This window comes from Dermacentor andersoni, chromosome 4 (assembly GCF_023375885.2).
Source record: "Dermacentor andersoni chromosome 4, qqDerAnde1_hic_scaffold, whole genome shotgun sequence".
In the NCBI taxonomy this organism is placed as follows: domain Eukaryota; kingdom Metazoa; phylum Arthropoda; class Arachnida; order Ixodida; family Ixodidae; genus Dermacentor; species Dermacentor andersoni.
Window position 1 is genome coordinate 200,121,207 of NC_092817.1, and position 16,515 is coordinate 200,137,721.

Genomic DNA, 16,515 nt, shown 5'->3' on the forward strand with positions numbered 1-16,515 from the left:
TCTGTGAGGCACCACACAACAATCTGCCAGAAGTTGCCAGTTGATATTGAAGCAAAACTTATCGCTTTTCAGCAGTATTTGTTGAAGCTCCACAGGAAACACAGCCTCAAGCTCGGCCAGATCAGCAATGCCGATGAGGCGCTGGTGTATTTTGACATGCCGAGGGCGTGCACAGTTAATGAAGTAGGAGCCCGGAACTGGAGGTGAAAATGACAGGATACAAGAAGCAGCATGTCACAGTGATGGTGTGCATAACAGCTGACAGCCAAAAGCGTCTGTCATACACCATCCTCAAAAGGAAAAACAAGCCAAAAAATTAATGTTTTCTTAAAGATGTCATCATAAGAGTCCAGGAAAAAGGGTGGATGACAGCTCAGCTGATGTCGGACTGGTTCGAGTCGAGGGGCAGCAGTGCATGCGAGCTGCATGCAATCGATGCTTCTGTTCGACGCGTTTTCCGGCCACCTTTCCCCAGAGGTAAAGAGCAAGCTTCAGAACAACTGTGACTTGGGTGTGGTTCCAGGCAGCATGACACCATTGCTGCAACCCTTCGACGTTTCAGTCAACAAACCTTATTTTAAAGCTATTCATTGAGAGGAATACGAAGAATGGGTGCGGAACCCCGACCAGAAGGAGACGCCAACGAGAAAGCTGCAGAAAGCGTCCCAGTCAACCATCTGTGGATTTCGAACGCGTGGAAGCAGGCCAAAGTTGATGTTGTGGCCAAGTCATTTAAGAAGTGTTCGATCACAAACCACTTCAACAGGCCGGAAGATGACCTGCTGTGGGATACTGAGAGCGGCAGCTCAAGCGGTGGGTTCACTGTCTGCACCTAGGTATTTTTCTTTTCAATGTTTGCCAAATTAAAGCGTATTTGTCACGCCCGTTTCATCGAGACATCGCCGTGAAAAGAGGAGGGAGGTCATTTTATATTTTACAAATCTAAGCATCCCTTCTCACTTTCGACATCGCAAATGTGAAAAAAGAAGGGGGTGATTAGAATCGAGTAAATATGGTACGTTATACGTGGCCTAAACATCATCTTTGCCACTAGTCAAATGACAGCGTTACTGTGTTTCACATGTACTTGAACAGAGAAATCAGTTGGCCCTAATCCAGAAATTTTTCTTAGAACTCTAGAACTCATTTACGACCTTGGCAATGTAGATGAAAAAAAAATATATTCCTCGCCTGCACCTTGCCCATTATGTGCATCTCTGCATCATTCGTAACAACTTTGGCTCTTTACCAATGTTATAATTATAGTTCATTATGTTAGTGTCTCATCCTCTGCCACCAAACACAGAATACCTTGAACAAGGACAGCGTTTGCCTTCGAAACAATGTTGCCAGTGTCACACTCTTTCACAATAAACACCACAGAAAGCAAAAGCACACAAAGACAGCAATAAGCAAACAAGAATGCAACACACACACACACCTCGGATGAGAAAGTAGCTGGCAGCGAAAAAGGCTGTTGTGACAGGGAAGAGCACAAGCGCCGATCGTGCGTGTGGATTTGCTGCTGAGACAAAACAGATTCCTGACACGGGGTCCCCATCCACCTGCAACAATAACGAGACACAGCAACAAGAGCACTGGGGTGAACACAGCAGCACACAAGCAAAAGCTCAAACACACTGACGACAGAAAAAGCTGAAACAAGGGATGAATGTAGAATGCCGACAGGACAGCGACAGGACAGGACAAGTCATCCAGCCCAGCTCTAACACAGTCAATGGAGCGATGGAAGGCACTGGTTGGAGGTATAGTGAAATCTCCAATGTGTCAAACTTAGTTTCAATTTCATGAAGTTTCGTACTGAACTGCATGAGACTAGCACTGAGCACACTGATGAGTGAGTGTTCCTGGCATTGCGATAGACAGCCCGTGCCCAAAATGCCATCACCTGTACTAGATGCCGAAGTGTCTGGCGCTAGTCACACGAAACTGTGCGAGAGTATCCCCGAAAGTGACAATTCAAGAATATGGCACCTTTTCTGGTCACTTGTGGCACTTCATTTATTTCTAGCAAGTCATTTATTTTGTTGCAAATTCGATATTTCGGACTCGTGGTTATTTAGACGCTTAGGCAGTCACCAAGAGTCAGAATTAATGGTTGGCGACTGTATTCTACTAGTCTGTATATTTTTTCTTCTTTTGCTAATTTGTAGCACTTTTTTGTGTCTGTAATGTACTACTACAGTTAAACCTTGGTATAATTAAGTTGCAATATCAGTAATTTGCTTCGTTATACTGAAATTTGGTTATGCAAACTTATACCTTTTGTGTAAATAAGTACAGTCACCGATGAATTTGTCTTACATGGATAGGGCTATAACGTATTCAGAATAACTGGGCAATCAGAAAAAGCAAATCTGAATGACGAAAAATTGGCAGGCTGAACTCCAGTTGACATCTACAGAAAGTGAAGTACTTTTGGTTTGATTGGCTAATGAACCATGTGTGTATATGAAGTGTGGTTTTCGAGGAATAAACATTAGCATTAAAGAGCAGCATGTTACACAAAGATTGATATTGTCTGCAGTAAATTATAGACAGGCTGGATATTCATGTACACATATTTACATGATGTACATCACACATGCGCGCGCGCGCGCCCACACACACACACACATATATACCGTATTTATTCAAATCTAGGCAGGCCCCGATTCTAAGCCAACCCCGGAGTGTCCGAAGCCCCCCCAAAAAAACATACTTCAAATGTAGGCCGAACAAAAAAAGTGAGGACAGCATTCACAAAATGATAGCAGCATTTATTTAATATAAACATGCCGAGCTCACTCTACGTCGTCACTGCTGCTAGCCTCGTCCCAATAGACCACACGTACGCTTGTGGACATGCGCAAGCTCGCATCCGTGTGCCCATGCATGCACAGACAGTGTGGCATTGCACGCGTCGAAACGCGGCGCTATCTCGGTGAACAGCTCCTCTCTGTTATGCGCCACTTATCTTCCTTATCACTGTCATCTCCTCATTGCAGTATGCGCAAAAACGTCTTCCGTTGCCCCTTCCAACGACGGACATTTTTCTCATTGAGGCTGAAGTCCCGCCTGGCTTACTATGCCTCTGTGGCTAGCGCAACGTTTCGTTTGAAAGCGGCAATATAGTGGCATCATCTGTTTGGTGCCATTACGATAACGCCATGATGCACGCCGATACCATAGAATAAAGAACCAGCTCCGATACGACACAGGTAAATGCAGAGGTCAAAGCGATGACATCGCTCGTGTACTTTAGTTGGCTACTGGGGCAGCTAGTAGCGGCTTCAATACTGACTTTTCTAGATATCGCTAGCTATGCACCATATTTATCATTTTCGATTACAAATTGGCGCATTTTTTAAAATCCTCAAATCTAAGCCGACCCTAAAATTTTGTACGTGATTACTTAAAAAGCTATCGGCCTAGATTCGAATAGATATGGTGTATATATGTGAGTGTATGTATGTATGTATGTATGCATATATATATATAAACACACAGTAGAACACCATTGATACATTTATCAAGAGACCATCAAAAAAAATTTAACAGCTTGGAAAATGTAAGTGTGAGGAAGGCCGCCAATCACCACAGCTATTTCAGAAATAGCTCCGAGTGGCTGCCAGGACAGTTATTAGATGTCTCAGTGCTCGTAACGTGACCAAGAATGGTGTGGGCGCGCGTGTATAATTAAGAGACATGTACAATGTTTTGCGACAGTAGCCCCTTTAAATTCTCAATATTGTCTCGTGGCAGTGACTGTGAAGAAAGCAGCCAAACTGAGAAAGATGAAACTAGCATTTTATTGGGCGAACTTGTGCCCTCAAATACAGGCTACACTCAAAGAACGGCGACAGCGGCAAACACAGTCGGCGATCGGCGAAAATCTGATCAGCGGGTCAAGCGCGTCTGCTTTTATACATCAGTCGTCGAATGTTCCAGAGTAATCACTGGGATCCGTGTGCCTTCCACAAAGTTTAACATTATTCGCGTCGCGCACACATGCGATCAGATTACACAAGATTCGGTCACAGACAGCAGATGGAAGCATCAATAACATTCCAGAAACTTCCGATATATGCAGGCACATCCTGCGCTGTGCAATAATATTTGTTAGGCGATGAAACTTGTAGCCCGATAAAGACAAACAAGTACACGTGTCAATATGCCCGACTGCAATATTTTGCTTATGCTACACCGCACAACACGGCTCCATTGCGGCGAAGCCGACTTATGAGAACCAGCGATTATACTACGCATATGATCGTTGCCGGCTCGAATATCAATGTAATGCTGCACTCAGTGGATTTTGCCCAGTGTGGTCATTCCCGGTAGGCTTTAACTGATGTGCACTTTGCTTCGGGTGCCTCACCAACTGCTCTGTGCCTGTGTGCAGCACCTAGCTTCGTGCAACTTTGGTCGCTTATTGTAAATCATGGTCGATCACTGTAAGCTTTAGTTGCTTACTGCAAACTTCGGTCGCTTGTTGCAACTTGCCGATAGCTTGTTGCAACGTACAAGTTGGCTGCACAGCTAAATTTATGTAACCGCCAGATTCTAGCGCAAAGTAAGATGCAGGAACATTACAGATTGGTGACGCAAGGAGAATACAGTCACCGAATGATTTTTCGCACTCCAAAAACTCAGACATGCTCGATTATTCGGACTTTCTCGCGGCACCGCCATTCTCCCCATAGACTATAGTGTATAGTAACTGCCGAAAGTTCAGACACCTTGCAACCTCTCATTTGATTTTTTGGACACTGCTTGAGCCAACTCAATCGACGGCACTTACCCCCACCGACTCTGACCAGTGCATGGTTCAACTTACTGAACGCCATTTTTGTTTTGAACTGAGCCTCTTTGCTGCCCCACGAGGTGGCGCTACTGCAAATCCCCGCTCATCATCATTGTTTCTGCCTGGTTCAGTAAAGTGGCTACAGCAGTTCCGGTCTCAGCTTAGTAGGTCATGTCAAGGCAATCCAGCAGCTAATTTCTTTCTTTCTTCATGCACGACGCTGCGAGTAGGCCACGTTTTTATTTTGTGCAACTGGTGTCGGTGCGACGGCGCGGTAGTGTTTGCTTTGTGTGCTGAATCGAGGTTGCGGTGATACAATGCGGCATACGGAAATATCGCATCAAGTGTCTAATGGCGCCGACAGTGCCAACGCAGACTGCGCTGGGGAATGCCGGCAAGTGTGGTACTAAATATACCCCAATGCCAATGGAGAAAAAGATGGCCATTGTGCAGCAAGTCCAGAGTGGCCGGTCTCAAAGCGGAGTTACCCGAGAATTTAATATTTCGAAGCAGACGGTCTCGGATTACACGCGAAACAAAACGAAGATTCTCAGCGAAGCAACTAAGTCTTCCTCCAGCTTGGAAAAGAAAAATTCCAGAGACAGCAGCCAATCGAAGCTCGAAGAAGCCCTCCACATGTGGTAGTGTGCCACGGTCGCCAAGCGGATTCCTGTGCCTGGAGACCTGAAGCAGAAGGCAGAGACGCTCGCTCTCGGGAAGAACATTGAGGGCTTTATGTTCAGTGACAGATGGCTCCATAAATTCAAGAAAAGGTATGACCTCACTTTCAAGAGGATGTGTGGCAAGAGTGGTGCCGTCGAATGGACCCTTGTTGCAAATTACCGCACAGAGACTCTGGAGTCAATGTTGTGCCAGTTTTCGCCAGACAATGTTTTTAACTGCGACAAAATAACCCTATTCTATAAGATGCTGCTCGATAAGACCCTTTCTGTGTCTGGCGATCCCTACCACGGTGGGAAGCATAGTAAAGAGCGTGTTACTATAATGGTAGGCAGCAACATTTCAGGGACAGAGAAGTTTCCGCTTTTAGTGATTGGAAAATCAAAAAGCCCGAGGTGTTTAATGGGAGCGAAGTCGCTGCCCGTGTGGTATGAGGCCAACACAAAAGCGTGAATCATGCAGCAGCTATTTAGTGACTACATCAGCAAACTCAACAGGAAGCTCAAGTCGCAAAACTGGAAGGTACTGCTTTTTGTAGATAAATGCGGTGCACATGGTCACATCCATGATCTTGAGTCCATCCGCTTGGAATTCCTGCCGCCCAAAACCATGAGTGTCCTTCAGCCCATGGACCAGGGAGTTATAAAAAATTTGAAGGTCCTCTACAGAGTATGCCTCTTGAGCTGCATGGTCCTCTGCATCTACGCCGGCAAGCAATACGCTGTTAGCCTTCTGTCGGCAATAAACATGCTTGCAGATACTTGAAAGGCGGTGACCCCTGTCACTCTACAGAACTGCTTTCGGCATGCTGGATTTGTTGTAATCGACGAAGCAGGTGCCGTGGAGGCCCAGGATCTGTCTCCTTCTGATGTGCTCCCTACTGATGCTGAAAATGTTCTTCGAGACCTGCGCAGTGGTGGCATTGCAATTCCAGACACCGTCTCATTTGACAGTTTCACAGATGCTGACAGTTCTGTATTGACATGTGCAGAACTCAACAACGACGAGATCATTCGTCAGGTTTCTGCTGCCCCGCTGGACAATGACTCAGAGTCAGAAGATGATGCACCATCTGTACCGCTGCCATCGCTTGCGGAGCTTGTACAAGCAGTGACTGTGCTTTCAGCCGCCTATATGACGACACGACCCTCTCCGAGATTCAGGCTGATCTGATTGCGCACAAACGGAACAGCGTGCAACGGCGCATCCATGATTCCTTCAAGCCTACTGCCAAGCCCGAACAAGTAGGTGGAAATATAGGATTTTTTTTTTTCTGAATCAGTTTTTTCGGACACCTGTTTATTCGGACATTTCCGTGGTCCCCATGAAGTCCGAATAAATGGTCAGCGATTGTACGTAGAAGTCAATAGGATTTAGGTCGGGACCAAGAAAATTTGACATAGCAGCTTGGAAAATACAGTAGCAAGGAACGTATCAACGGGTTTCCACTGTGTGTGGTTGTGTGTCTGTGTGTGTGTGTGTATATATATATATATATATATATATATATATATATATATATGAGTGTAGGCTGCACCGAATATCTTGATTTCCATATATCCAAGTCACTCATAGCTTGCTACATTCTTGGTATGCAATTCTAGGAAAACTATTGAGCATGTGCAGCAACTTTTCTTTTTTTGCGTAATATAGGTAGGCAATAAATTTTGAGAAAACATTTCTGATATTTGTTATTTGATTCAATATTCAGGTTTCTTTCTTCATTCTATATGAAATCTACTATTCGGTATTCACACTTCAGAGAGCTCGAGAGTAGCTAGTCAAATGTACCAATCGCTGCATCTGAATAGGCAAGAGCCACCCACCAGCCCCAGGGCCATGACGATGATGAAGAGGACAAAGGGGACGCTCCAGGCAACCAGGTGGAAGTAGGCCGCCTTGGCCTGTAGGGGTGAGGAGGAGGGAGAAGAACCCTGCTGCAGCCGGTGCTCCCAGGCATAGGCGAGGAGGACCAGCCAGCAGAGGGATGCCAGGAGGAAGTAGTAACAGAGGAAGAAGATGGCCACACACGACAGGTTCTCCCCTGAGCTGGGTAATGAAAAACATTAAGGGTACACCAGGGAGGCACGGAAAAATGCGACACAACCACTTGTCAATGGCTTGTAGCACAAGCAGGACACACACTGCCTCTTTCCTCTCCCCCTTGCCTCTGAAAATGACATATTACTTCCTGTGACTTTTCTGCTACCAGTATTCCCTTTAACGTCTGTAGCACGAGACAGCTGGCTGCATCACATCCCGACCTTTCCTATTTTTGCTTCGTTCTCTCTCATACACTCCCCGCCACCCCTGCAACAAATCCAGTGAGGCAATGGTGACAAGAGTATAATGGTGACTGAAGCAAGAATGCCTCTTTCTGTTGTTTTCCAGGTCTGTTGTTTCCCTTCATTTCCATCAAGGAGCTAAGGGCCAAGGGAACAAAAAACCTTGCATGCAACCACATTATTCCAGTCAGGTTCATTTTCACCAGTTCTGGACCCTTTTGCTGGTAAGTTGTGTGCCTGATCAACCATGCTACAAGAGACTGGCATTTTCAGTTCCCTGCCTTCTCGATTGTTTGTGATCCGAATGGTAACTGAGCAGGACAAATCAGATATAAAAACACTAGGGAGTGGAGCATGCCATCAGTACTGCTGCACATTGTGCTGGCTGGATCAGTTGCACAACTCTCACATTAAAATGCCCTCTGCAACTGTGATACACCATTCTGGATACAAAGTAAACAAAACAAATCTTACCTGCCACCCTGACACTCTGCAGGTACAGTCGAGCACATTTATAATATATGTGGCAAAACAATTTAATTGCATTAAACTATAATTCTGATAACACAGTCACGCAAAAAATTTTAATTAGGCAGAACGAGGTACAGTTGAACCCCCCTACCCATTACCGGTTTTAACAATATATCACCGTGCTGCATGCAGTCTACTCGTGTTTTTAGGGGTGCAAGAGAGACTGGCGAGAGGCACGTGAGATGCACTGCAGCTAAGGCACAACAGCCTGCATTTATTCTTTTCTTTTTCCAGGATTTTGCGTTCCTCTTCCTTCCGGCACAAACACCCAGTAGCTAGATTTATTTGTTATAACCAATAATGTGGCATGGGAACACTATAGTAAGCAGTTTATTTTACCATAGAACACACACAAAAGTTCATGGCGTCATGGCTGCTCACTGTTACATCAGACATACAGTCAAACCTTGATGTAATGAAGTCGAACTTGCAGCAAAAACTTTGCTAAATTGGGAATTTTGTTAAGTTGAGGTTTTTTTAAAGATTTAGCAGTAATGATAATTTCACAGGTTCCCAGAACATTCCTTGCGTATATCGAAGACTTTCTATATCACTTGGAAAACGGCATCATCTTTATTTATTTATTTATTTTTTTCAAACGGGGTCAGACGTGAAATGGATATATCGAACTCTGGCACCCTAGACCATGTGCAATCTGTTGACAGATGGTGAGCTTTCCCGCAACACCCTCGAAGATAGCGGTGGTGCGATGGGCGTTCCCAACTGCTGCGCACTATAGCTGCACACATCAATCACACTGAGGGTGTCATTTGAACGTAGCGGCGTACATACAAGACGGCTTGGCTAGTTCGACAACATCAATGACGCATTGCATTTGCCGCACTGACTCCTCCGTGGTGCCGCGCTATGCGCCTGCCGTTCCTCGTGAGAACTGGCGGTTTGCATCCACAAAGACATGCGACAGCGCGCGCTCACTGGGCTCACTCATAGACGCCTTGGCAGATGCCACTAATACTTCATTACTGACAGTGTTTCAAAATGCTGCGACTGATGAACGTGGAGATCGCAGCAGAAGTAGTGGCCAAACGAAGATGCTGCCGAGGCTGATCCCGCAAGCACTGATGCTACAACTGAGGCTGTAGCTGCTTTGGCCCTTCTACACCACCGGCCTATCACTTGTGGATCTTTTACTATGTTAAGGACTCAGTGTTTAAGCACGCGGCTGCCAATAAGAAGCAGGCTACACTGCTGCAGTACTTTCAGTCAAATAAATAAATACTTTGTGTGAAGCTTCAAGTGAGTATTTACTGCGTCACGATTGGGATGCAATTTGGGATTGTTGTTCTAAACGCGTGGTCGGTTGCGCCGCACGCGATTGGCCTGGACCACACCGACTTCGCATGGCTGATGAAATAGGCGCGGCATACGCGGCACAATCGACCGCGCGCTCCCGGATGACAAAGTCGGTGCAGCCTAGGCCAATTGCACGCGGCGCAAACGAACAGCGATCCCCGATCGCGCCCTTGGTTCATTGATTGGTTTCAAGAAGATTTTTGACGCCTTTTTTACGTCATTTTATATATCGAATTCTGGCTATATCGAACTATTTCGCAATCACCTCGCTGTTCGATATATCGAGGTTCGACTGTATATCTTGTCAGTAAGCACTTATAAACAAACGATCGCAAGAAGGTTGGGCCAAAATTGTGCGATTACAAGTGCCCGCAGCATTGAGAGCAATGCATCAGCGTGGCTCATGGCATCCAAGATTTGCATGTAGCATGTTAAACAGCACCACAAATCTTCACCATGGTCGTGCTTAATGCCCGCAGCCATCATCAGATGATGCCCACAAATTAAAAACAAAAGTGTAAAAAGATACCAAGATTTGTCCTCCCCAAGCACCAAGATTTGTCCTTGCTGCGTGGTCAATACCCCCCCCCCCCCATTTCTTTGTATGCTGGAGGAACTGTCACTAGGGATGAAACATGGCTGACAACCTCGCTTCCAGCACCTTTACCCATAAAAGCATGGCCTTCGCCATCAGCACTGTTACTACAAGCAGCATTTGCATTGGCTTTCGTGACTGACTATTACTACTCCAAGATGCCATGCACCTGTGGCCTCTTCAGGTTCTTTACCAATGTGACAGCTGGCACAGTAGTATTTCCTGCATGCCGTGCTACTGCGTGCGTGCTTTGAGGAACCCAATTATGCCATTTAGATGACAATGTTTTTTGCCACTGAAACTTTAATAGCTCTTTGCTAGATTAATAGCCATAAAAGCACCATGCATACACTTGAAATGGCCAAAAACGTTAAATCAAAGCCATGGCACAAGATCACTTTGGGAAATTGTGATAAAGAATATTGTTTTTTATAGAACAAAGATAAGGAAATGAAGCTAGGTTGTTATATACCAAGTTTTGTTAAATCGAGGTCTGTTACATTGACGTTTGACTGTATTGTTAAATCCGGCAATGTTATAAGGGGGTTCGACTGCACAACAAATACACTGGCACACAAAGCTGCTTATAAGTTGATACTGTGGCAATACGCTCTCTGCAACATTTCAGCACAGCCTCCACCTCGTCAACGTCCACCCTGGCGAAGCATGGCTGCATGCTGCGCTGCGTCGCCAATAAGCAACATCGGCACCGCAGCGGCACCGCCTACCATTGGTGACAGGGAAGCTACAAAAAGCAGGCTACGTGGCTTGAAAAACACACTTGCTAACCAGACTTGCAAAGTGCTGGTACGATCACCTGCTACTGCTGCCGAGGCAATAAACTGCCGTCCTTGTTTTATTTTGGTATCCGTTCTCAGTCAATGCAACATCCCGCACTGGTGACCCAGACAACAGACATGACGCATCGCCATGAATGACCAGGAGGCCCTTCAACAACAGATTGAACAACTCCAGAGGAAGTACCGGACTCGCCACCTTTGCGTCGGGAGTGCTCAGGGGATTGCAGGAATGCAACACCAGCGAGTATGACTAGAAGAGAAGCGGGAATTGTGAAGGGCAACTGGCACTTAATTTATAATTCAGTTTTGTTGTCCCGGCCATGTTCGTTTTTTTCTTGTACTGCGTTTGTTAAATAGTTTATTTTTCTGCCCTTTACCAATCTCTCTGTATTTTGTGTATGTTTTTTTTTTGTGTGTGGGATACGTGTTGCGTCTCGAGTGCGCATACTGGCTCTGCCATGGTTTGCGCCAGTCACATGGCCCAAGGGGACAATATATTATCACATTTCTTTTGAAGCTGTGGTTTCTCGCGACCATTATTTTATCATCAGTTTTCATTTCTCTTTTTGCACTTGTGTTGTGGAGTGCACTGACTGGCTGAGAGCGAGGCGGACGCGATGTCTGCGGCCAAGTGACTTGTGCGGGACCTTCCATGAACTGTGACCCACACAATGACGTGATAGTGCATGTGACTTTCTAAAGTGCGTAGGGAGCATGGTCTCCTTAAGAAGACCCATCAAACACGGTAATGCTTACAGGGGTGGGACTGGCCAAAGTCATCTTGGAGCAATTTTTGGAGCAAGTAAAGTTGCATTTTGGAGCAGACAAAATTGCATGTTGGAGCAGCTTGGTGCAGACTAAATTTCATTTTGGAGCAATTTAGAGCAGATAAAATTTCATTTTGAAGCAGTTTGAAGCAGGCCAACCTGAACTTTGGTGCTATAAGGGATATACGGCAGCACACTTCAAAACCACAATGGAACACAGAATGGTTATATCAACACGAGCGCTGCACTGCAACTGTCCTAAGCAGAATCTTAAGCTGAATTTTGAAGCAGATTACCCTGATACTGAAACTGTCTAGCGCATGCAAATTTTGGTAATAGTGCCTGTAGATCTTTAATTAGTGATAAAAATCACGAAAACATTCAGTTTGCAATAGCGAGTCCACAATTTTCATAAGTAACCTAAGTAACCAAACATTTTTGACACGTTAATGCTTGATTTATTAAAGTAAAACATGTACATTAAACCCTACCTAGTGCAAAACAGATAAAATCAGTGATATCGAGCTGATGAGGAGGGGGGGGGGGGGGGCTACAAACACAAATCCAGCACTCTGCCGTGCCTTCAGGATGTTAGCAGCAGTGTGCATCTGGCGTGCCTCTGTACTGTGGCCAATCATTGCAGCCGCTTATTAAAGCCAGTTAACGTGAATTAAAATTACAACCAGTCATTAGGCGTATTAAGGCTCGTACTGTCATAGGAGACGACGGTCGTAGTATGTATAATTAAAGGAAACAAACCATGCCCCGTGACAATTGCCCCTTTAAACTTTTGCTATGCTTCCCCGCATAAAACTGATGTATAGACGTCCTCATGTCAAGTTTCATCCTAGACGCCAGCACTCGTCTCTCCCCTGGCGGAAGATTTCACCTCCCACGGGTGTACGTTTCCGTCGCTTCCCTCCAAGGTCGTGCTCGCGCTTAGGTTGTGCTGTGTGCGAAACGTCTCTTGTTTATGATGGCGTCTCATCGGAAGACTGGAAGTTAATATTGTTTTGCTAACTGCCATAACAGCAATGTAAATGCGAAAAGGTTGATACCACCAGTGAAATTCTATCAATCCCCAAGAAAAAAATACGCAAAAGGCAGACGAGAGACATCCGCGGTGCGCCAAACAAAGTAAGTAAACAACTGGCAAACAAAGAGATCTCGTTCAATGATTGCTCGTGAGTATATGATGATTTTTACATGTAATCCACATGGATTTCAAGATTACTGGGTATATAAACTCTTTCTTCAAATAAAAACTTTCAGTTGTTGAACCAGCGCTCGCGCTGTCTTCTTTCTCGTGTTTCGTTGGTCTGTGCGCTGCCCAAGAATGGAAACGTCTGCTGCATGTGCTAGCAGTGGCTGGAGTTCACATGTGCTGAGAAATTAAATATGTCCATGATGCATTGCACATGACCGCAGTTCATTTTTGCATCACCACTGCACCGATCGATCGAGTTACTGGAGGATACACACTCGCGTCTTGGTCACGCCGGTATTGCTGAAGCAGAAATGAATACTAATGCTTTCAACTTCCGTCTCTTGACCACTGTTAAAGAATTACCAAACTATTTACGCTGTTGCCTCTATTCTATATTGTAGGAGATGTACTAGTTAAAGTTCTGTATGCATGTTGTATATGTGCTATGCGGTGACATATTTTGTATATTTCGGCACAGTGCCAATGGAAATCCGTGTATGCCAACAGAGACAATTTGTAGCAGACATTTTAAGGGAAACTGCACAAATGACTTTAGCCAAGAGGCACCGTTCGTACAGACGATTTTTCCGGCGACACATACGATGTCGTTTCCGATTAACTGCTCTGCGTCACCTACGTGGCTAAGCAGATGCTGTCCTTTAGCCACACTGCAGCCATGAAAATAGTCATCAACCGCACAGATCTTCCTAAGGGGGGACCTGGTGCATGAGCAGAACTTTATTGTTGTTAACTCTGGAGACTTCAACTTTCAGTTTAGTGAGCTGATTGCAAATAAGCAATCAGTTTTTTTTCTATGTTTAAGGAAAATGAAGTTATGCAATATTTATTATTATAAATTTGGGATGTGACTTGCAAGACATTTATTGTACTGAGAGACCTAAAATTAACTAGGTATGTTTTTGAATCTTTGAAGAGGGCACACACAAAGTTTCGTATTTCTATCTACATATCAGCCAAAGTTATTAAAATATGAATTAGCAACTTTGTAACACAATTTTTTGTTGTTAATTCTTGCAAGATTTGAAGAAATTGCATTGCACTAGCATACTGTATCATAGTTTTCTTGCACTCTCTGACTGTTTAGCATTCAGGGAAAAAAAGAATTGTGCAAATCGAAGAACTAGCAGAGACACAGTGCACATCCCAAATGTTCGGGTCTGCGAAAATCATGATCTGAGAAAAACACAAAAAAATTTTAGCAATGTGAAAAATACTTTTTATGTGACCAAATCATGAAATTCACGACTACAATGAATCCTAACGCTCCTCGAGAATAGTCCAAAGCAGGCTTTTCTCTGAGTCTCTTCTTGATGGCTTCCTGGAATGCTGCCAATGTTGCATGCTTTCTGTCTGCGTTGACCACACGGCGGCTGTCTTTCTCGGCTGCTCGCCTACTGCCTGTGCAAGTTTGTTGCACGTGCAGCTCACTGAGTGTGTGCGAGCTAGACTGGTGGCTTCCAAGGTTGAACCGCATAAGAGCTTCTGCCACGGCAGCCTGAACATCAAACAGTGATGCATTCTTTTCTTTTGGCGCCAGGCTCCAAATGATCGAATGCAGCGATTCACTGGCATTTTGCGTCTTCACTCTCTGGCACCTCTGCAAGAGCTTCTTATCAGAGAGACGCTCATACACTGGCCGCAGTGCATTGCTTACAGCATATGACAGATTGGATCTGCCTTTTTAGGGGGGGGGGGGCTCATTTTTTGCCATGGGTGCATTATACAGTAGACTCCCTTTAAGATGAACATCAAGGGATCAAGGGATCGTGAGAAGTGTTCGTCGTATCAGAAGTGCTTCTAAAAATGATGTTTGAGCATGCAGTGTGTGTCCAAATACCTTGTATATGAGAACAAATGAATGAAATGGCCTTTCAGGGAAAAAATAACTGCAATAGAAGCATTTATAGCACTACTAGTGGTATACTACACATTGCCCTAGTAGAGCATCAGGCACTGTTGACTGTTGCTCAGGCTGTAACTTTTTTCTTTTTTTTTTGCCTGTCGAGAAAATCGCCTGGCTGCTACAAATGCAGATATCTCACTTAATTTTCTAAGATATGCCTCAGTGCCCTCGCATTGGCAGGAGACAGTGGCACACGGCGCGCACACATGCCACGAAGAAGGGATATGCCTACTGCGTAGTTGGCGTAGTTGGAGGTCAGCTAACGCGCGGAGGTTGGTAGCACTGGCATGACGGCACTATCACGTGATCACCATTGGGAAACAGCATTGGCTGCTTTTTCTTCTCGTTTTTTCTCTTCGCTCTTTTTTTTTTTCGAGTTTCGCTGGCTTTACTGGTCAGGCCGCGTTTGGTCTTTCTCTCTCTGCGTCCTGTTTCCTCCCTGCAGTCTGCAAGTTTGGAGAAAGCCAGCGCGACGCGAACCTGCTGCGGCGACAAAGAGGAGAGATCATTGTGGGAGGTGCTGCGGTGGGGGGGAAGGGGAGTAGCACAGCGCTGAAAATGCCTCGTATGAAGGGCTCATCGCATCGGCGCTGTGCAGGGCAGAGGGGGAGGGTCTGGCGATGGGGAGGCAAAGGAGAGAATGAACTTGAGGGCGCGGCTAATTTTTGTAGCCGAGCGAGGAGGAGACAGAGGAGTGAGTGAAGACGGGTGGGAGAGGAGGAGCGGAGGAGCAGCGGAACCTCCGCAGAAACACTGAGGTGGTTAGGTCTCCTCGTCTCCCTGCGTCGCACAGATGGTCGACAGTGCAGAAAAGCTTTCATTTTTGTCGTTTTTTTTTCTTTCTTTCCCCTAAAGTGCTGCTCAGATGGTTGAGTAAAGCTGCACGGGTAAGGCGCGGCCAGCCGTGAAAGTTCATCTTAACCGATTAGCGCATGTGCAGTGTTCATATTAAGCGGATTTTTTTTGCATTGACTCTATGGGAAACCAAACAAACGACTTCCACTGTTCATCTTAAGCGAGTTCGTCTTAACGGGAGTCTACTGTATTTGCACCATGAATAAGAGTCGTGGGGACAAAAGTTACAGTTGGGCTTCTCATCAGTTGAGGTTACGTGGTAATATGTAGCCCATACTGCTGTGTGTATCTCATCCACATTTCCAGAATATGATTTCAGTGCCCAACCATAATAGCTTGTTAGCTTATTTATGAGGTCTCCTGTCAGGCAGCCCTTACCGCTGATGCGCTCACCATTTTCCCCTTTCTGCTTCTGCACAAGATTCCATAGCACCGTTCCCAAGCGTTTCTGCACGTGGTTTGCGCAGTCTTCCTTTTCCAAAGGTATGAAGCCATAGACTTTTGCTCCATCAAAGGCACTGCATGATCTGCTGTCACCATCGGAGAGCATGGTTGTGTACCTCAGGCCATGAAGCGAAAGCGAGCGCTGAAATAAAATTTGTGCTGCCTCCACCTACACCTGGCCTGCCTTGGAAGACGTGTTCTTTTGTCATAAATGCTGCGACTTCCAGTAAGCATAATCTGGGGCTTCAGGTTTAGGGCCAAGCTCACAGCCAAGGCAGAAATTCGAAAGGACAACATGGTCAAGA

The 16,515-nt window shown here is 45.5% G+C and overlaps 1 protein-coding gene across 1 annotated transcript in view; it reads right to left on the reverse strand.

The window, feature by feature from the left end:
• Positions 1–16,515, reverse strand: part of smo (smoothened, frizzled class receptor) — a 137,594-nt gene that overhangs the window by 97,042 nt on the left and 24,037 nt on the right. Inside the window, exons 5-6 of the mRNA XM_050185370.3 lie at positions 7,315–7,537; positions 1,442–1,565 (exon numbers count right to left, since the gene is read on the reverse strand). Of these exons, the coding sequence (XP_050041327.1) occupies positions 1,442–1,565; positions 7,315–7,537 (347 nt within the window). The remainder of the gene's footprint in view (positions 1–1,441; positions 1,566–7,314; positions 7,538–16,515) is intronic.